We start from the raw sequence: 20875 nt of genomic DNA, 5'->3' as shown, positions 1-20875 counted from the left end.
AGCAAGTCAATGAATCAAGCTTTTATAAGATACTGCCAACTTTAAATCAACACTGCCAACTTTGCCAAGTCCTTACATGCATCATGCATTGGGGCAAATTTACATCTACACCTGTCATATTCAAATGTGACATTCAGTGTCAATCATACTAACACCTCTGTCGTAACAATAAATTCAATGGCATCATGCATAGCCTATTTGAAGGGGTGAGGTGCTGCTATCTTCAAAGTTAACCTTTATCATTACTGCAAATGCACAATGTATTACAGGGATAGAGAAAGGCAAATTGTTGGACTTCAGTGAGGTTTATTGTTTGATAAGGGAAAATTGTATTTTCATATGTATCAGTCTATTTGTAAAGGCTCATACACTTTAGTATAACATTAGTGAAAGTAGTCAGAATATATATTTGGATAACAATGATATTCTTAGGTCACAAAAAAATAAATACTACAAGAATTACATAACATGTACCAGCTGATCACATTCACTTCCCAGTTCTTACAGGGTCATGTGAGGTAAACAGGGCTCTATGATTGGCTTGTGGACTGAGGCTAAATATCAAAGTGTTATATAGTATGGATTATACATCAATATATACTTTTGCAGGCCTTTTTTCTTTCCAGAAACGGAAAAACAGCCATAATCAAAGTTGTGTTTGTGGGGAGGAGTTGGAGGATAAAAAAAGAAGAAAACATTCACTCTTTGTTCTGTCATTTGTCTCTTCCTCACCATTGCAGTGACAAACAGAGAAACACTCCTTTACCAACGGTATACACTAGCCATCCATTATAAAAGAGTAGTACAAAAACATAGGCATAATGAAATAAAAGTGATAAACGAGTACAAAAAAACTACAAAGTCCTCTATTTCCAGACTCCATCTCTGTTTGAACATCTCTTAACTTCCTCTTCCATTACCCACCTTTCAGGCACAGTCACATCTTCCTATATCCCCCTGTATTGCTTTTATTCAATCTGTCCATGGGGCTCCTCCAGTTTCTCTCAGTCTCTACCACTCCTCCCTCCTAACCCTATGAGTTTAGGTGCTCCACCTGAATGGTGGAGGTAGCCACGGTGAGACAGAGGTCCTTGTGGGTCACTAGGTCCGCCACACTGACTGTTTTGAACTGGATGTCCCCTGCAGCGACTGTCTTATACTGGTGCAGGTCAAAGGGGCAGGATGCCGTCTCTGCCTGAGAGTAGCTACCCTGATTTTGCCCCTGGTTCTGTCCTTGTTCATGACCTCCACCTTGTCCTCCGGCTCGGTCTGCCCCACTATCGGTGACCTCTCCTCGGCCTTGGCCACGAGAACCTCCCTGGTTCTGGGTATGGCTTTGGTTCTGTTGGTTCTGCTGAGAGTGCTGTGCAGCAGCCACCGCCGCTGCAGTGAGCGGGTCTGAGTTGTGTTTCTGCATGTGTTTCACCAGGTACGTCTCCTGAGAATAGAATACAGAGGGTTAAAGTGAGAGGTGACAAGTGTGCACAAACACACTATGCACAGACATGCACACTGTCTGAAGCCTGTGAAAATGTCTGTTGAAAGTTAAAGGTCTGCGACTACTACATGCTGGGTGCCTTAACAGTGGTGTTTCTCTTACAGAGGTGTATGTGCGGTTGCAGAGGCCACAGGAGTAGAGCTTGGCGTGTTTGACCGTGTGAGTGGACAGGTGGACTTCCAGACTGCCCGCGTCCGTGTAACCACGGTTACAGTTGGTGCACTTGAAGGGTTTGTCCTTGTTGTGCTGCCGTCTGTGGGACTGGAACAGAACAGGACCATTCAGGACACATCTTCAAATGGGTATTTGTAAGACTGTAACTACTAAGGGTTAGTATTACTAAGCTTTCACCACTTGGAATAAAAACCAAAGAAAAGGGACAGTAGTCACCTGTAGATTGGAGAGTTGTGTGAAGGATTTCTCACAGCCCGGATGAACACACTTATAAGGCCTGTCTCCTGTGTGGATCCTGCAGAAACATGGAAAACACAACCAGTAAGAAGAAAAGAGGGGAGAAATGTAAATGGACCCGCCAAATTCTGCTTTCAGCTATCCTGTGATCCACACCATTACAGATGAGGGAGATGGAGAGGAAGCCACTGTAGACTATCGAGAGGCCCCCCACAGAGAAAAGACTATTGAGATTCCCCCCACAGAGAAAATACTATTGAAATGCCACCAAATAAAATACTATTGAGATGCCACCAAATAAAATACCATTGAAAGGCCCCCAAATAAAATAGTATTGAGATGCCACCAAATAAAATACCATTGAGATGCCACCAAATAAAATACAATTGAAACGTCCCCAAATAAAATACCATTGAAAGGCCCCCGCAGAGAAAGGGGCAGATATGTATGACATCACCCTTACCTGTTGTGCTGCTGTAGATGACTGAGCTGTCTGAAGGACTTCTGACAGAAAGAGCAGGTGTAGGGTTTCACCCCTGTGTGGATGCGGATGTGCTGGGCCAGATAGCTGGAGTTTGCAAAGGACTTAGTGCAGTGGGGACACTTGTGGGGCTTGGACTCTGTGTGGTTTCTGAAAGCAAGAAGAGAAGATAGAGAGAGGGAGGATGGGAGAACAGTGTTGCTTTTCTTTAAACCTTGATTGATAGAACAAAACAACAAAAAAAATCACACGTAAACACCCTGTATTACTCAGTGCCTGACTTCAAAAAAAAAACTTAACAGCATTTCACTCTGACCCAAATTATGTCAAACTTATCGTGTGTATAAGTGTATGTGTGTGTGCACACGCAAGGGAGAAGCAGCAGTGAAGTAGTAAGGACACCAAACAGACAGACTGAAGAGACAAAGAGGGACTTGAAGTAGAGATCACACACAATCGTGCGCACACACACACGCATGGCCTGCGTCTTGCCTTTTCACAGACATCTCCACACACACACACAGTGCAAGCAGCCAATAGAGGGGAGGGGAGAGGGGCAGGCTAGGTAAAGCCTGTAGGGTAGAGCAGGTCAGGTGGAGCTGCTGTGAGCAGTACCGTGTGTGCTGCTGTAAGTGACTGAGCTGTCTAAAGGACTTCTGGCAGTAGGAGCAGGTGTAGGGCTTGGCCCCGCTGTGGATGCGGATGTGCTGGGCCAGGTAGCTGGAGTTGGCGAATGACTTGGAGCAGTGGGGACACTTGTGGGGCTTGGCCTCTGTGTGAGACTTGGAGTGGATCTGCATGTCTGACTTACTGAAGAAGGTCACCGCACACATCCGGCACCTACGGGACAGAGACAGACACACAGACCAGGGAGGGGGAGAAAGAGCGGGAGAATGGGAAGACAAGAGATAGGGATGAAGGAAATGAGGGCAGGAGCAGGTGAGAAACAGATGAAAATACAAAAAGCAAGGACAAAGAGACAGGGGTATGAGAGATGGGCAAGGGAGAGGAAGGGGTGAAAAAGGGGGTGAAACATGAGACAGCAAGTGTGGAAAACAAAGGGAGAAAGCAAGATGAAAAAGACAACAGGATAGAAAGATAAAAACAAGGGAGCAGATGAAATGAACGAAGGATGTGAAAAAAGACAACAAGCAACAGGGAGGGGGAAGAGATAGAGGGGGAAAATCAGTGAAAACAGCAGGAAAAATAGCTGATTCTGCTGAAGCAAGAAATAGAAAGACAAACAGAGATAGCTTGAAAAGTAGGGAAACATTGTATGAAGGAGAGATAAAGAGGGGGGGGGGGGGGGCAGACAGAAGTAGGCGAAGGAGTGCGTGTCCAATGTGTGCAGGGATGCGTGTGTGTGTGTGGAGCGGATGCATGAGGGAGGCAGAGAACGTGTGTCCATGCTGCAAAGATAACACATTGTGTTCCAGAGTGCAGGTACAAACACATAGTGAAATACTTCAGCAGGTGTGTGCGCTGCCACAGCATGCAGTGGAGTAGTTTCTGTGTGAGAGAGAAAGAGAAAAACACCCGTGCCCAGGGGCACCTAGTGTTCATCCATAGCCTGTGTCTAACCTCTCTGTCCTGACTCTATCATCTACAACATACAGACATACGGGTGTGCAAGCATTCCACAGCTTCACATTCCTATGGGGATGCACAGCACAATAGTTGCTTTTTGTCCCTCCTGTGACGCCGTAGGTCCGTACCTGTAGGTCTTGTTGCAGTCTTTCCCGCTGTGGTTCTCGTCTTCGTTGGCCAGGTCGTACGGGTCAGTTATATAATGCTGCGAAGACATAACCACCTATCAAATGTCACACAAACATTAGAATCACGTTCATCATGTTAAAAAAGGCACACTGTTGTAAAAGTCTACATGGGCTCTTTTTTGTTGCCTAGTCTGGAAATCAATAGCCTGAGCTTAGTCTGGAAATATTTTAGTGGGAATAGCTTTTATTTTGGTTACGCTGGAGTTACTATGGTAACTGTCTCACCTGCCCTCCCGACGCCAAGTGAGCCAGAATCAACGCTTCATTTCCGGCGGAGAGGGTGTGGCCACCGGCAGGCCCCGCCCTCCCTAGTGTCGACTTCTTCTTCCTGCCTCGCTTCGAGGGTGTCGGCATGACGACCACCTGGGGGGTTCCACCTTCCTGTTTCTTATCTAAGTGAAAAATGTGTGTCAGAGTCTGACAGTACGTGAGTGAAGTGTGTATTTTTCAGTGTTAGGATAATGGAGGGTGGAGACAATCGTGTGAGTGTGTGTTACCTGGAGCGTGCAGTGTAGAGACGATCATGGTGGTGGTGGGATGTCCAGAGACGAAGGACTGAGAGGAGGAGGCAGGAGAGACCAGCTGCGTGCCTTGAGGGGTTGTGATGACCAGACCCGCTGCAGAGAGAGGAAAATAAAAATATGATACAAAACAGATGGGAAAAAGTAAAAAGTGTGCAAAAGTGTGATCAATTCTAGACTAACAGTTGACACACACACCTGCTGTCATGATACCAGTGGAAGGTACAGGCACCACAGTGATGTTCTGGGTGTGAGGGGGGTGTAGGTGACCCCCTTGGCCCTGCCCCCCTCCTTCCTGCTTGGGGACAGTGAGCAAGGTCGTCTGGTAATGAGAGGAGGGGAACGAAGTGTTCTTCTCCTGGTCCTTCAGTTGTTTCAGGAACATGGCGTTCTCAATCTGGCAGTGAGAGAGAAATCCTTGTTACAAAATTCCAAACTGCAAAAAGAGTAATTGCTATAATCCAAAGGTGTCACTTGCAATATACTTTAACATTTTAAACGGAAATGTTTCACTAAACGTACCTGTCCTTGTACAGGCACAGGGGACCAGAAGTACTGAGAGTTAAAATGGGAATCCTCCATAATTTCTGCAATGGAAGAGTAACACCGCCATATCACCACTAGGCCAAACAGCTAATCACTCATCAATTGAAATAAAATTGGCTACATTGTTGCACATCCGACTGACACCTTTGGGCGACAATAATCTTAAATCATTTAAATGTCACTTCACATACATGAGCTAGCTAATGAAACATTAAATGGTACCTATGTTGGTACTTTATTTGGTTAGATGGCTGAAATATTTGGACACATATTACAATAATTATGCCCCCGGGTTAGACAATAATATGACTTGCTAAAGGCTAGTTAGGTCATTTAGCTGTCTGTGCATTGTTGTGGTTGCATGGGAAGGAGGACCGTGCTAGCTCGCTATTACATGGGTTTTCCCCTTCAAAGTAATTAATTTGGTGATGATACAATGTAGCTAGCAATAATTCGAACACAAATAAGATGTCTAGGTTGCTACTTGTTAGCAATTTTTTGAGCTGTAAGTGCATTTCAATTCCTTGCTAGGCGTTTACAGTTAGCTAGACGCTCTAATAAAACCACGAGAGGAATGTTATCGGACTCTCGCGTCTTCGACGCCTGTGAAAATAGAAAAAGCAAAGCACCAAAGAAATCGAGGATAAAAAAAAAACTGAAGCGGTGAGAGAAGAAAAAAACAATCTCCCACAGACTTCCGGCTGTCCAGACTGAGAAGAGACTCGTCGGGTACAAGTCGCTCAAATTGGAAGATAAATACTATGATTATGAAGACAAATAACAGTATTTACCTGTGCCGAAAGAGCTTTTTCCCTTCCCGGAATTCCTGTAGCCCGGTACAGTTCAGAAACTCTGTTCAAATCTTTTAGATTAGACTAATTCACCGAGTTTTTTCTCTTATTTTTTCTATTTTTTTCTTCCTTATGGAGTCGCTTGTCTGCGCTGCACTTCCTTCGAAGAAGGTCGATTAAACTCTGTGAAGAAACAAAGCTCTCTGAGTGTGTGGTGATGTCATTTCCGTCTAATTTTGGAAGCTTTAAATTGGTGCTATCGATATGCTATTAAATATATCAAACGTAAATGAATGCAATGTTCTCCTTCTGCGTATTTTACTGTAATGCAATAAACATAAAAAAATACGTTTTAATGTCCCACAATAAATATAATCTATTGAGATCTCTGAAGCCCAGAGTACAGAAACAATCGGTCCACAAGGTGTCGCCAAAAAAAATGTTGTAACTCAATGTTCTATCTGTGGTCACTGTAAGCGCAAGCTACAAACACACTTCCGGCAAATAAGAGCGGATATTGCCCTCAACATCCGGTAGGTGAGGTCACACACGTAAACACATGCCGTACGAATCATTTTACTGTGTTACATTTTGGTGGGAAGAAGTATAGAGCTTTATACACATTCACGCAATGAAAGTTAAAGTCCTCTCCAGGAATCCGGACGACTATGTCCGTGAGACGAAGTTGGATATCCAGCGTGGTAAGTGCAGATAGTTAGCCAGCTAGTGCACATGAGCTAACTTCACACAGTGTAGAGAGCTATAGCTAGCCCAATCAGCACTGGCAAAACAATTTATTCTAACAGCATATGTAACCTACAGTACCACGAAATTACGACCCGTCCCTCCATCCGTTCGAGGTGCCAAGAGAATACACCCGTGCACTGAATGCCACCAAGTTGGAGCGCGTGTTCGCCAAGCCGTTCCTGGCTTCTCTGGACGGCCACAGGGATGGGGTGAACTGCATGGCCAAGCACCCCAAGAGCCTCTCCACAATGCTGTCCGGCTCCTGCGATGGAGAGGTAGTTAACTAACTGTATGTTGAGTTAGCAATGGCCTGGTTAAATATGAGTTGATTACAAATCCAATAATTATAGGCTACATGTCTAACTGTGGAATGGTCAAACAGATATGATGACAAACCTGTGCATTGAGATGATCCATCTAAATTACCTGTTTATACTGTAAGACTAACTGATTTGTTTCTCAGCTGAAGGTGTGGAATCTAACCAAACGTGAGTGTGTTCGTACACTCCAGGCCCATGAAGGCTTTGTCAGGGGGATGGTCGTCCGCTTCTGTGGCACCTCCTTCTTTACGGTACAGTATCTGTTCCACTATCCAGGGTTGTATTCATTAGGGCACACTCTAAATGTTGTGCAATTAACAAGTTCACATAGTACCTCCCCATTCTGGCCCGTTTGCTTTCATTTTCTGTCTAGTGAATACTAAGAATTTGTTCTTAACTGACTTGCCTAGTTAAATAAAGGTAAAAAAAAAAAAAACGAGACTAGGGGTGTATTCCGTTGCAAAACATTTGGTCTGTTGCAATGGAAACTGTTTACCGTTTACTCTAGGTGCTAAATGGAAGTATGGAATGAAACTGGAATGAAACTGGGAGGGGCCTATCTGAATTACTCTAATATAAACTCTTGTTTTTGTTGCAAAAACGTTTTCCATTTGGAGTAAACTGTTTCCATTGCAAAATGTCTTATAACACACAAAATTAATACACCCCTGATTTTATCGCACAGAATGGTTGCCCTCTGCTGAATTGCAGTCTTATGACACATCTTCATCATAAATCAAACATGCTTGTATTTCTGAATAACAGGTTGGTGATGACAAGACTATCAAACAGTGGAAGATGGAGACTCCTGGCTACGGAGAGGAAGAGGAACCTCTCAATACTATTCTTGGGAAGGTATGAAGGAGGAGGTGTCTGTCTCTGTCATTATTATGCCCAATTAATATCTCTGAGCGTGTCTCTGACCTAACCTGTCTGATCTCATTAAGCAACACTGTAAAATGTGCATACCATCGAGTGGACCCATCATTGTGGCTTTAAGCCCATGATGATGATAAGAATGATGGGTTTGGAGATATTCTCTACTGTCAGGGTGATGATGATGGTTGTTGTAATGTATTCCCTGTCGTCAGTGATGATGATGATTGAGGATTCACTTTAAAAATGTTACTGAGACCAATGTTTGCTCCTTCCAGTCTGTGTTCACCAGCATCGACCACCACCAGAAGGAGGGTGTGTTTGTGACGTGTGGCCAGCAGGTGGACATCTGGGATGAGCAGCGCAGCAGCCCCATCCGCTCCTTCTCCTGGGGCGTGGACAGTTTCAGCTGCGTCCGCTTCAACCCTGTAGAGGTAATCAACTCTTTCCCTGTGCGGATTGTAGCATAAAGTGTCTCAGCGTATGATTCCTGATCATGGATCAGGTCCTCCATGTCCATATCATTTTGTAAATTATAATCTAAAAGGCAAAGCTGGTCCTAGATTAGCCCTTCTGCTCTGAGACTCTTGGTGAATATGAACCCTGACATTGCTATAGCACAGACATAAGGCATAACCCAGACACGTCACAGGGGCTATAAAGCTGAAGTATCCTTTTAGAATGTTTTATAACCATCAAATCTATAGTAGTGAGAGGAACTCCAGTCGCGGGTGGTGGGAGAGGATGGAACTAGGTGAAACTGGGCCAACATTTAGCAAATTTTGTCATTGTTGAAACACATTTTTCTGTTCCCAAAACTAGAATCTGTTACGAACACAGTGCACTAATATTTATAGACTTGACACTTTGCCAAACTGAAAAACGAAATGTGTTGTTTAGAAGGAGTGCATGGTCAAATTGAGTTTGTGCACACACGCACTTCACAGAGGAAGCGTTCCCTAATGGAAATATGCAAATACTAGCTACAACGCGCCAATATGATCTTGCTAGCTCGTGCTTGGCTTTGCCTACCTCCTTGCTTGTTTTGCCCACTATGCTTTGTCTGCTCAAACTGTAAACAACACAGATGAACTATCTTGTGTTAGTTATAGATATCTTTGGCTATAGCCTCCTTGCACCATATCTCAGGACTATGTAGGTCAAAGGTTATATAAAACACAGAATTGAATGTTAGTTGATTTAAAAAATAATAATAATTCTTGACCTTCCCGCTTTTCTCCTCAGACTGAACTTCTAGCAAGTTGTGCCTCTGACAGAAGTATTGTGCTGTATGACATGAGGGAAGCTACACCTCTTAAAAAGGTACATTTCTATGTCCTTGGGTGCATCCCAAATTACACCCCATTTAGTGCACTACCATTTGTCGAGGGCTCATAGGGTGCCATTTGGGATGCTGCCCATTAGAACTGCACAATTAATCAAATTTTAATCTAAATTGAAATATTGACATGCGCAATATCCATATCGCAAGAGGCTGAGATATTTTGAAATGCCACTTAGCCATTCGTCTGTAATGTCCGTTTTTTAAAATGTTTTGTTATATTACTTTAGTTGAAGAGTTCTCCTTCTCTCCTCTTTTGGCCGCTTCCCAATCTCACACACAAAGCCCCGGCACCTGTCACTCAAGCAGGCAGTTCCTCGTGCTCCAGATTCACTGCATGCATTGACCAAACAGCACGCAGTCAACAGATTTTTTTTCTAACAAGAACGACACAGCTTTCCACTTTGCTTCTTAATATAAATTCACGTTTTCTTTATTTTTCTATTCGTTTGTGTAACTTGCTTTCTGCAAAACACTAGTTAGCTGAAAGTGTGCCTAGAATTTGTTAGCAAGGCTAATCGCTTCCTAGCTAATTTGATTTGATGTAAAATCACAATCTCAATATTTGGTATAAAAATGTCAATTCTATTTTTTTGCCCATATCGTCCAGCCCTACTGCCCATGACTTTGCCCTTTACTAAACTCATTTCCCATTCCATACTGTCCTCTCATTACTGGAATGTGTCTAATGGTTAGTGTATTGAAGCATGAATGTGTGATTTCCTATATAGGTAATCATGAATATGAGGAGCAACACTTTGTGCTGGAATCCCATGGAAGCCTATAACTTTACCTGCTCTAATGAAGATTACAAGTGAGTGATGCAATTCAACATGTGTGGAGTTTACAACATGTTCACCACATCACATAGGCCTCATTCATTCCTGGAGAGAAGTTTGTGTTTTTCCAATGCTAATAATGTTTTTGTTCGTGCAATTACTTGGGGAGTGATATAATAATTATTTCTAATGTACATTTACACTTCTTTTACAATAACAACATGTCCATGGAGATCTCGTGTTTTTACTTACTGACCTTACACCTTGCATGAGAGAAGCATGGTGGTGTGTTAACATCTCATCTTTGTATTTATTAGCCAACCACATGCGTTTCCTTCCCCTTCAGTCTGTATACATATGATATGAGGTACCTGGACAAGCCTTTCACCGTCCACATGGACCATGTCTCAGCCGTGCTGGATGTAGACTACTCTCCAACTGGTAAGGAGTTTGTCTCGGCCAGCTTTGACAAGACCATCCGCATCTTCCCCAAAGACAGTGGCCACAGCAGGTTAGTGGTGCCAGGGGTTCAGACACTCCAGCAGTTTGTTATCAGCGTTGATGTATTTATTTTTCTACGGGTGTCGACCTGTTTAGAGATGACACCGTGCGACAGCAACATTGTGTTCAGTGTGTGTGGTTGTGTGTGTGACTTCACAGGGAGGTGTACCACACCAAGCGCATGCAGCACGTCATCTCCATAAAGTGGTCGTCAGACAACAAGTACATCCTGAGTGCTTCAGATGAGATGAACATCCGACTGTGGAAGGCCAACGCTTCTGAGAAGTTGGGATTGGTGAGACAGACAGTCCTCTTCCTCTCCTTTAGAAGTAGTGTACGCACGTCCTGTAACCTGCAGGTGTCGTGTATCAAAAGTAATGTCATGACAGAAAGCTGGATCCCAGAACAATGTTGAATGCTTAACATTAACCAGTATGCCTTAGGTTGGAGTCATTAAAACTCGTTTTCAACCGCTCCACAAATGTCTTGTTAACAAACTATAGTTTTGGCAAGTCGGTTAGGACATCTACTTTATACATGACACAAGTAATTTTTCCAGCAATTGTTTACAGACAGATTAATTCACTGTATCACAATTCCAGTAGGTCAGAAATGTACATACACTAAGTTGACTGTGCCTTTTTAAAGAGCTTGTAAAATTACAGAAGATGATGTCATGGCTTTAGAAGCTTCTGATAGGCTAATTGACATAATTTGAGTCAATTGGAGGTGTACCTGTGGATGTATTTCAAGGTCTACCTTCAAACTCAGTGCCTCCTTGCTTGACACCATGGGAAAATCAAAAGAAATCAGCCAGGACCCCAGAAAAAAGACTGTAGACCCCCACAAGTCTGGTTCATCCTTGTAAGAAATGTCCAAATGCCTGAAGGTACCACGTTCATCCGTACAAACAATAGTACGCAAGTATAAACACCATGGGACCATGCAGCCACCATACCGCTCAGGAAGGATACGCGTTCTGTCTCCTAGAGATGAACATACTTTGGTGCGAAAAGTGCAAATCAATCCCAGAACAACAGAAAAGGACCTTGTGAAGATGCTGGAGGACACAGGTACAAAAGTATCTATATCCACATTAAAACGAGTCCTATATCGACATAACCTGAAAGGCCGCTCAGCACGGAAGAAGCCACTGCTCCAAAACCTGCCATCAAAAAGCCAGACTACGGTTTGCAAGTGCACATGGGGACAAAGATTGTACTTTTTGGAGAAATGTCCTCTGGTCTGATGAAACAAAAATAGAACTGTTTGGTAATAATGATCATTGTTATGTTTGGAGGAAAAAGGGGGGAGCTTGCAAGCCGAAGAACACCATCCCAACCGTGAAGCACAAGTGTGGCAGCATCATGTTGTGGGTGTGCTTTGCTGCAGGAGGGACTGGTGCACTTCACAAAATAGATGGCATCATGAGGTAGGAAAATTATGGGGATATATTGAAGCAACATCTCAAGACATCAGTCAGGAAGTTAAAGCTTGGTCACAAATGGGTCTTCCAAATGGACAATGCATACTTCCAAAGATGTGGCAAAATGGCTTAAGGACAACAGTCAAGGTATTGGAGTGGCCATCACAAAGCCCTGACCTCAATCCTATAGACAATTTGTGGGCAGAACTGAAAAAGCATGTGCGAGCAAGGAGGTCTACAAACCTGACTCAGGTACACCAGCTCTGTCTGGAGGAATGGGCCAACATTCACCCAACTTATTGTGGGAAGCTTGTGGAAGGCTACCCGGAACGTTTGACCCAAGTTAAACAATTTTAAAGACAATGCTACCAAATACTAATTGAGTGTATGTAATGGTCTGAACCCACTGGGAATGTGATAAAATAAATAATTCTCTCTGCTATTATTCTGACATTTCACATTCTTAAAATAAAGTGGTGATCCTAACTGATCTAAGACAGGGAATTTTTACTATGATTAAATGTAAGGGCTTGTGAAAAACTGAGTTTAAATGTATTTGGCGAAGGTGTATGTAAACTTCCGACTTCAACTGTATTTGCTAATATTCTGATGCATTTGTTGGAGCTGTGCTTTTGACCTTCTGTTTTGTGAGTTTGCTGGATTCCTCAACCTGCCATGGCCAGATGCCCACCATGGTACGCTCGGCATGGTGAGAGAGAGGGAGGCAAGGCTGCCAGCAGCAACAACAGTGGCACTGCCAAGGGCTCTGATGGATGCTGACTGACTTGGAACAGAATCACTTTCAATAAGTACAATGGACCAATAGGGACAGCAGAGCAGGGTTAGTGACAGACTGGAGCTATTTGGAACTCTTGATTACCAATAGACAATTTCTGACCAGTCAGTCAGTGTGGGCAATGTGGCATTATAGAGTGGATTTAAAGGGATAGTTCACTAAAATGTATGTATGGAAAATAGGGACTGCAACTTTGATAGACTTGAATTGCTTAGAGGTGTTACAGCAGGCTAACGTTAGCATCGCCCATCCCAAAACATTGGAATTACATTCTGCCCACTTGGGCATTATATCTGTTATGTTTTCTTCAACCTCTAACTCTCTGTATGTTCAAGACATTATTTAGACATTCCCTGAAATACAAGGTTCTGTTTAGCGTACCTTAAACAGATTCTTACACCATAGTCTAGACTAGCTCCTTTCTCATCTGATGCCAAAACCAGCATTTAGCCTACAAGGATGAATTGCAAGGGAGATGAATGGACGTTTTTCAGTGCCATCTCCAATATCCATCCCCCTTCTGCTTCGCTCTTCCTTATTCCCTTAATGCAGCTTAACACGGGAGAATTGGGCAACTTTTGGCACTTGTTTTACTGTAAGTGTATAAGAGGATATTTATTCTGTAGCTTTGCACTTAAACAGATCAGACGAGCCCAGCTGCTATCAGCAGTTTGAATAGGCCCAATCACTTAAAGAGAGCGGCCACTCTGGAAATAATGAAGCATTAACAATCAAGTTGGACTGGAAGGGTCTTTAATTAAAAAGAAATGCTGAATCAAGGCTGTCTGTCAGATCTCAGGAAGAGTGGAAGTCTTCAGCCTGTTTGTTGCAATAGCAGTGTCTCTCTCTCTCTCTCTCTCTCTCTGGTTTTTGACTTTTGATGCCTTTCTATGAGCTGACATTTGACCTCATTGTGTGAACTATACAGGTGGAAGGTGAAAGGTCGTTTTAGTTTTTGTCCCGTGATCCTATTTTTCATGTTATTTGGAGCAACAATGACCATATCATTGCCTTTGCCATATTGTAAATTCACCATCTGAAATCACACCAAAATTACCGTCCGAATCACACATTCTCATGACAGTCATGAGAAGTATGACCTATATATCCTATACATACAGTGAGCTCCAAAAGTATTGGGCAGTGACACATTTTTTGTTTTGGCTTTGTACACAAGCGCTTTTCAATCCATATCGGGTGAACCGTTTAGAAATGATAGCACTTTTTGTACATCGTCTCCCCATTTTACGGGAACCGAAGGTATTGGTACAAATTGACTTATGTGTATTAAAGTAGTGAAACATTTAGTATCTGGTCCCATATTCATGGCACACAATGACTACATCAAGCTTGTGACTTGACAAACTTGTTGGATGCTTTTGCTGTTAGTTTTGGCTGTGTTTCAGATTTATTTTGTGCCCAATAGAAATGAATGGTAAATAAGGTATGTCATATTGGAGTCACTTTTATTGTAAATAAGAATAAAATGTTTCTAAATACTTCTACTTTAATGTGGATGTTACCATGACCAAAACACACAGCTACCGTGACCAAAACACAAAGCTACCGTGACCAAAACACACAGCAAAAGCATCCAACAAGTTTTGTAGAGTCACAAGTTTAATGTAATCATTGCGTGCTAGGAATATGGGACCAAATACTAAACTTTGACTACTTTAATACACATATAAGTGAATTTCTCCAAATCCCCTAAAATGGGTGCTGTAATTACTAAACGGTTCACCCGAAATGGATAAAAATACTCTCAAATTAAGCTGACAGTCTGCACGTTAACCTCAGTCATTGTATCATTTCAAAACCTGTGCTGGAGTACAGAGCCAAAACAGCACATTAGTCACTGTCCCAATACTTTTGGAGCTCATTATCTCTATGATACACAGCTACTTAATACATGATTCCATGTGTGTTATTTCATAGTTTTGACGTCTTCACTATTATTCTACAACGTAGAAAATAGTAAAAAATAAAGGAAAAACCCTTGAATGAGTAGGTGTCCAAACTTTTGACTGGTACTTTGTTTTTAGTCAAGCAGTAGTAAATACAATCTATCTGGCCGTGGTTTCAGAGGGGCTCTAAGTGGCCACTCTTCCAGGGCTTTTATTCTAATTATAATCAATTCAATTTGTTGGAGATTAGCTAATAGCTGCTGATGAGGTACAATGCTTTGCTTAGGCCAGGCCAACAGCCTTTTAAATGTTATTTATGAAAACCTGAACATTTAGAGTGAAAAAGGAGCAGAGCAACACTGACTCTGCAGAGTTCTCTATGGCCTATACACTCTTTCAATACCCAATGAGTAGTAGGCTTAGGTGTTAAACAAATCAAAATATATTTTATATTTCAGATTCTTCAAAGTAGCCACCATTTGCCTTGACAGCGGAATGCTGTGGTAGCCATGCTGGTTAAGTGTGCCTTGAATTCTAAATAAATCACTGACAGTGTCACTAGCAAAGCACCATCACACCTCCTCTTCCATGCTTCACAGTGGGAACCACACATGCAGAGATCACCCGTTCACCTATTCTGCATCTCACAAAGACGAGGCGGTTGGAACCAAAAATCTCATTTGGACTCATCAGAGCAAAGGACAGATTTCCACCGGTATAATGTCCATTGCTTGTGTTTCTTGGCCCAAGCAAGTCTCTTCTTATTATTGGTGTCCTTTAGTAGTGGTTTCTTTGCAGCAATTTGACCATGAAGGCCTGATTCACGCAGTCTCCTCTGAATAGTTGATGTTGTATAATTATTCCAGGGTTTTATCGTTGTCGGAGTGGACACGTTGTTTGCGGTGCTCACAACCTATGCTACACTTGTGAGAAACAAGTTTTGGTTTATTTCATTCCATTCACGAGTTTGGTCAATTTAGTCACTGTCTTGTTTGGAGCGCTCCTGTCAATATTGAGTAAGGACGCGCACTTGATTACTCATTGAAGTCGGCCTGTAGGCTACCTGGCCTCCTCGCAAATGTAGGCATATAAATAAATGTGCCTATTTGGGGATCTGATAGTACTTCTGATTGGCTTAACGCACCACCGCTAATGTGCTGTGGAGCTTCTCTATGTAATATTTTCTTTACCTCAAACAGCAAGCAAGCTAAGTCTGTTTTTACAGCCACTGAGAGCGACAATAATTCCTCAATGTATTTGAAAAATCTTTTGAGCTCCCTGCCTTTCGATAACCACTCGGCGTGAAAGGAAAAAATGTCATGCTCTTATCTGGAGAAACGTCATAAAATAGGCCTACCTGATTTAGTTCTTATTGGCTATTTCTACATAGTTGGAAATAGAAGTAACTTTTTAGGTTTATAATTTATTTATATTTCTATTACATTTTTATGAACTAAATGACAAATGATTTTGAGATACAAAGACGTTATTATAAATTAAATTAAACTGTTCCACAAAAATGTGTGTATGAAAACCATAACTGGCTCGCAGATCAGATCGGTAGTAATGGTAAGATAAATTTCCATTCCACATGAGGAAGTTTGCCGACTTCTTATATAGCCTATTACTGGCAACTTCAGGAGCTTAACTGCAGAATCGGCTAAATCCAGGAGGAGCGGAAGGAGGATGGTCGGGGCAGGTTTTTTATTTTCTTCTGGTTATCGTCATCTCTGACTCCCTCTTGAGTCATTTGTGTCTTATTTCATCAAACAGTGAGCTTAAAGCATCAGACAAGTTCAATGCATATATAGTTGATTTTATTGAGACGCATAGGGTGTGTCTATATGGAGAAATACACGTTCAAAAATGTTGACTGGTCAAACGATTGATCGAAAGAACAGACCTTCAGCGATCCAATATTTTTATTTTTCGGGGACAGCCCTATACGGTAGATAATAGTGAATATTTTACCATCTTATAACTAATATCGTATATTATAGATTTCAGGTTTTTACATTAAAATGCTGTCATTATGGACTGGTAATTAGTGTATACTGATAAATGAGGCACCCAAGTAGACCTCAGTAGTAGATTGAAATCTCTTGGTTCTCTTTTTATTTCCCTCTCCCTTTCTTTATTTTTCTCTCTTCTTCTTACCTGCTATTTCTCTTTCTCTATCTGTCATCTACCCCCCCCCCCCCCCCCGGTGGTCTAGCTGGCTCCTAGGGAGAAGGCAGCTGTGAACTACAGCCAGAAGCTGAAGGAGAAGTTTCAGCACCACCCTCAGATCCGCCGCATCTCGCGCCACCGCCACCTGCCCAAGTCCATCTACAGCCAGAGCAAGGAGCTGCGTGTCATGAAGGAGGCTCGCCGCAGAAAGTATGGGCTCCTTCTTTACCCATACCACAACTGTCTGCCCTACAGCGGCTTTCTGCTCTCAACTCTACCTGCACATATCCTCAATACTCTTGTTTGTAACAGTCAAACCACAGAAGTCTATATATTACAGTATGTATATCAGTAGAATTGGCTTCTATAGTGTTGTTCTTTGTAAGGTTAGTGTGGTTTTGGATCTTATTTATCTCTGTGTTGATGGGGGGAGGTTTTCGGGTGGTTGACCTGGTCTTTGGCCTCACCACAAAGGAAACTGTCAATCTCTTAACACAGTAGGCTTAGAACTACCCTGGCCTCTGTCCAACTATGGCAGAAGGTCCTCATAGTGTCCATCTAGTGGTTAAGGCCGTAGCTGGCTGCCAGAATAGGTCTGACTGCCCTACCAAGGCACACTTACCCTAATGGGTAACAGGACTGATAGGACAGGATGGTCCCTCATGGCTTGGTCATCATGGGCTTTTTGCTCATTTACACTAAAGTCTCTAAGGGGAAGTGATGCCATCATGACCAGTTGATGATTCATTAAATATTAATCCGTGTTGATTTTTGGTCCTGAAACGTAGTAACACACGTAGTAATATGTCATCCATGTGTACCTAGGAGGTGTGACTGAAGGCAGTGTAGCCTACATGCTCATTGTGTATCTTTCAGATGACGTCAGTATTAGTGTATTCTACATTTTTATGACATCAGGCCACCTGCTTGGTACTAACTCCTTTGTGTACTCTGCTAACGTTTCTCTCTCTCTGTGTGTGAATATTCTCATGAATTGGTTCCTGATGTTTGAGTTATTCATTGTTGCCTCATTGTGTGTCCCAGGGAGAGGAACGTACGCAAGCACAGCAAGCCTGGCTCCATGCCCGTGGTGACGGAGAAAGAGAAACATGTGGTCACCGTGGTGAAATAGAAGGAACATCGACGCCAGTGACCGTGTGGCATTGGAGGACTGAAGGACTACTCTCTCTCTCTACACACCCCTGGGCCACGTTCAGAAACACACAACTAATGTTGCAAAATGTCGGTACGTTTCCCAAAATTCTCTGGTTTTCCAGAAATTCCAGATACCTGGATTTCCTGCTTGTTCCCTCATGATTCCAGGACACAGGAGGTTGGTGGCATCTTAATTGGGGAGGATGGGCTCGCGGTAATAACAGGAGCAGAATGGGATCAAATACATGGTTTCCATGTTGTTTGATGTCATTCCATTTGCTCCGTTCCAGCTATTATTATGAGCCGTCCTCCCCTCAGCAGCCTCTTGTGTTCCAGGAATATTCCAAACGGGATTTCTGACAAACCTGGCTATTTGGGAAAGATACCAGAATTTTGCAACCCTGCACACAACATTGTGTCCCTTCAGTTATATTCATGACATTCTAATTGGCAACTGTCAAAAGGCTGCACCCTCCTGAACACAATCCTATCGAAGACTCTGAAAGAACTCATTCCACCTCTCCAAGGCTTATTACAAACGACAACTATGGGCCAATATTGTGAAGTTTGCTGACATAAGTGTCCCAACTGTCATGGTAAAACGTCGTACCCCCAGATGATGACTTCATGAATGCTGTTGTTGGAACATTATTTTGGGATGTTATTGTATTGAAATGAGAATACACTAGAAACCAAGAAGAACGACATCCGTCAAATATCACCAGAACATTTATTTGAGTATTTTAAGAACCATCTTGAAAATGTTTGGCCTCCCTACACCACCACATACCTTCAGCTATTGTGTGTGTACTGATTCAGTAACCTTAAAGATTGCATGATGCTAAGGGTTGTTTCTATTGATACTGTTTTTTGTATTTATTGATACACTGCTAATAAAGATGCGGTATGATATTTTTGGGTCTGATATGAATACTGTTTTTTGGTAGGCAAAATACACTGATTCTCAAATCGATGCAACAATACTTTTCAAAGCTTGTTTCTTACATTTAAAAAAACAAAGTATACAATTAATATCCAAGGGCTCAGATTAGCATAATTTGTGTTGTTTGGCATATGAGTAATATAGATGGTATAACAATGGATACAGTAGCAGTAAAATCCTAAAAACAGTCTACTGATATATGGGAATGGCACAAGTGATGGTAACAAGGGTGATTGTTTCTGAATTGTCATTTTAATGTGCCTGAGTTCTAGTAACCAAGGAGGTATGTGTTGTAATTGATATACCCATGTTCCAGGGCCGACAAGCACACAATTAGACTGACTTTTACCAATGATTTTGGCTTCATTTTGTACCAGTGATTTCTTAACATTGTGACTCAAGGTGGATGATCTTGTATAGGGGCTACTATAGATGCAGGTTTTGTTGGCTGTGACACGTGCTAAGTATGCCACCAGAAAGGAGCCACAAAGTTGCCTTCAGGTGGACAACAGCTGGAAAAGAGCAAGCGAGGCAGGCCAAAAACTACCTAGCGACGGAGAGTAGTGGCTGAGCTTGAAGTGATGGGTCTCATGGGATAGCACAAGCTGTGGCCAAAGATGGAGACTGATGGCAGAAGATTGTTGCAGCCTTATGTGCCACCCGAGATGATATAAAGAGGATTAAGTAAAGCAGTAGCTACAAGTTCAACACACTTTTATCAGTGTTTTGGTGTTTAATGATTTCTTGGCATTCTGACTCAAAGTAGATGAGCTTGTGTTGGGCTCAGTGTATCAATGCTAATGGACTTAGTCTTAATGAGGTATAGTGTTCAATCCACTTTATCACGGCAGGATTTAGATAGGATTATGAAATAAATCATGAGCACGGTTTGGGAAGGGGGGATGTTAGGGCTGGGCCTTGGGATGAGGGGTTAGGGCTGAGCCTTGGGATGAGGGGTTAGGGCTGGGCCTTGGGATAAGGGGTTAGGGCTGGGCCTTGGGATGAGGGGTTAGGGCTGGGCCTTGGGATAAGGGGTTAGGGCTGGGCCTTGGGATGAGGGGTTAGGGCTGGGCCTTAGGATGAGGGGTTATGGCTGGGCCTTGGGATAAGGGGTTAGGGCTGGGCCTTTGGATAAGGGGTTAGGGCTGGGCCTTGGGATGAGGGGTTAGGGCTGGGCCTTGGGATGAGGGGTTAGGGCTGGGCCTTAGGATGAGGGGTTAGGGCTGGGCCTTGGGATAAGGGGTTAGGGCTGGGCCTTGGGATAAGGGGTTAGGGCTGGGCCTTGGGATGAGGGGTTAGGGCTGGGCCTTGGGATAAGGGGTTAGGGCTGGGCCTTGGGATAAGGGGTTAGGGCTGGTCCTTGGGATGAGGGGTTAGGGCTGGGCCTTAGGATGAGGGGTTATGGCTGGGCCTTGGGATAAGGGGTTAGGGCTGGGCCCTTCTGATGAGTGGTTACGGCTGGGCCTTGGTATTAGGGGTTAGGACTGGGCCTTCTGATGAGGGGCTATGGCTGGGCCTTGGGATAAGGGGTTAGGGCTGGGCCCTTCTGATGAGTGGTTACGGCTGGGCCTTGGTATGAAGGGTTAGGGCTGGGCCTTCTGATGAGTGGTTATGGCTGGGCCTTGGTATGAGGGGTTCGGGCTGGGCCTTAGGATGAGGGGTTAGGGCTGGGCCTTGGGATAAGGGGTTAGGGCTGGGCCTTGGGATAAGGGGTTAGGGCTGGGCCTTGGGATAAGGGGTTAGGGCTGGGCCTTGGGATGAGGGGTTAGGGCTGGGCCTTGGGATGAGGGGTTAGGGCTGGGCCTTGGGATGAGGGGTTAGGGCTGGGCCTTGGGATAAGGGGTTAGGGCTGGGCCTTGGGATAAGGGGTTAGGGCTGGGCCTTGGGATGA

At 43.4% G+C, this 20875-nt stretch overlaps 2 protein-coding genes across 13 annotated transcripts; one reads left to right on the top strand and one right to left on the bottom strand.

Annotated features, from left to right (window-relative positions):
* Positions 1-289: 289 nt before the first annotated feature.
* On the bottom strand, positions 290-6234 carry LOC110485682 (uncharacterized). 11 transcript variants are annotated; one of them, XM_021556813.3, is made up of 11 exons: positions 6024-6221; positions 5209-5273; positions 4885-5083; positions 4663-4782; positions 4391-4557; positions 4106-4182; positions 3006-3230; positions 2373-2540; positions 1889-1967; positions 1601-1759; positions 290-1438 (listed from the first exon to the last, which is right to left on the bottom strand). In XM_021556813.3, exons 2-11 carry the CDS (start codon positions 5266-5268, stop codon positions 1034-1036), a joined length of 1659 nt encoding a protein of 552 aa, XP_021412488.2. In that variant the 5' UTR covers positions 5269-5273; positions 6024-6221; the 3' UTR covers positions 290-1033. The 11 variants fall into 11 exon arrangements, with proteins under 11 accessions (XP_021412488.2, XP_021412472.2, XP_090051046.1 ...); XM_021556797.3 differs by having other exon boundaries at positions 4106-4200; positions 6024-6211; XM_090194920.1 differs by lacking the exon at positions 6024-6221 and adding an exon at positions 5862-5941.
* LOC110485705 (DDB1- and CUL4-associated factor 13) lies at positions 6193-18953 on the top strand. Of its 2 annotated transcripts, none has more exons than XR_016485591.1 (11): positions 6193-6724; positions 6846-7045; positions 7234-7341; positions 7856-7945; positions 8245-8400; positions 9212-9289; positions 10040-10122; positions 10434-10598; positions 10748-12855; positions 16933-17096; positions 17931-18953. XR_016485591.1 is itself a non-coding variant. In XM_021556843.3 (11 exons), the coding sequence occupies exons 1-11, from the start codon at positions 6655-6657 to the stop codon at positions 18016-18018; spliced, it is 1338 nt and encodes a 445-aa protein (XP_021412518.1). In that variant the 5' UTR covers positions 6193-6654; the 3' UTR covers positions 18019-18953. The 2 variants fall into 2 exon arrangements, 1 of the variants encoding a protein (XP_021412518.1); XM_021556843.3 differs by having other exon boundaries at positions 10748-10883.
* The last annotated feature ends 1922 nt before the right edge of the window (positions 18954-20875 follow it).

Source organism: Oncorhynchus mykiss, chromosome 2, assembly GCF_057628025.1.
Source record: "Oncorhynchus mykiss isolate SJ-2025 chromosome 2, ASM5762802v1, whole genome shotgun sequence".
Taxonomy (NCBI): Eukaryota; Metazoa; Chordata; class Actinopteri; order Salmoniformes; family Salmonidae; genus Oncorhynchus; species Oncorhynchus mykiss.
Note: the sequence above shows the minus strand (reverse complement) of the source record. Positions and strands in the feature narration are given on the sequence as shown.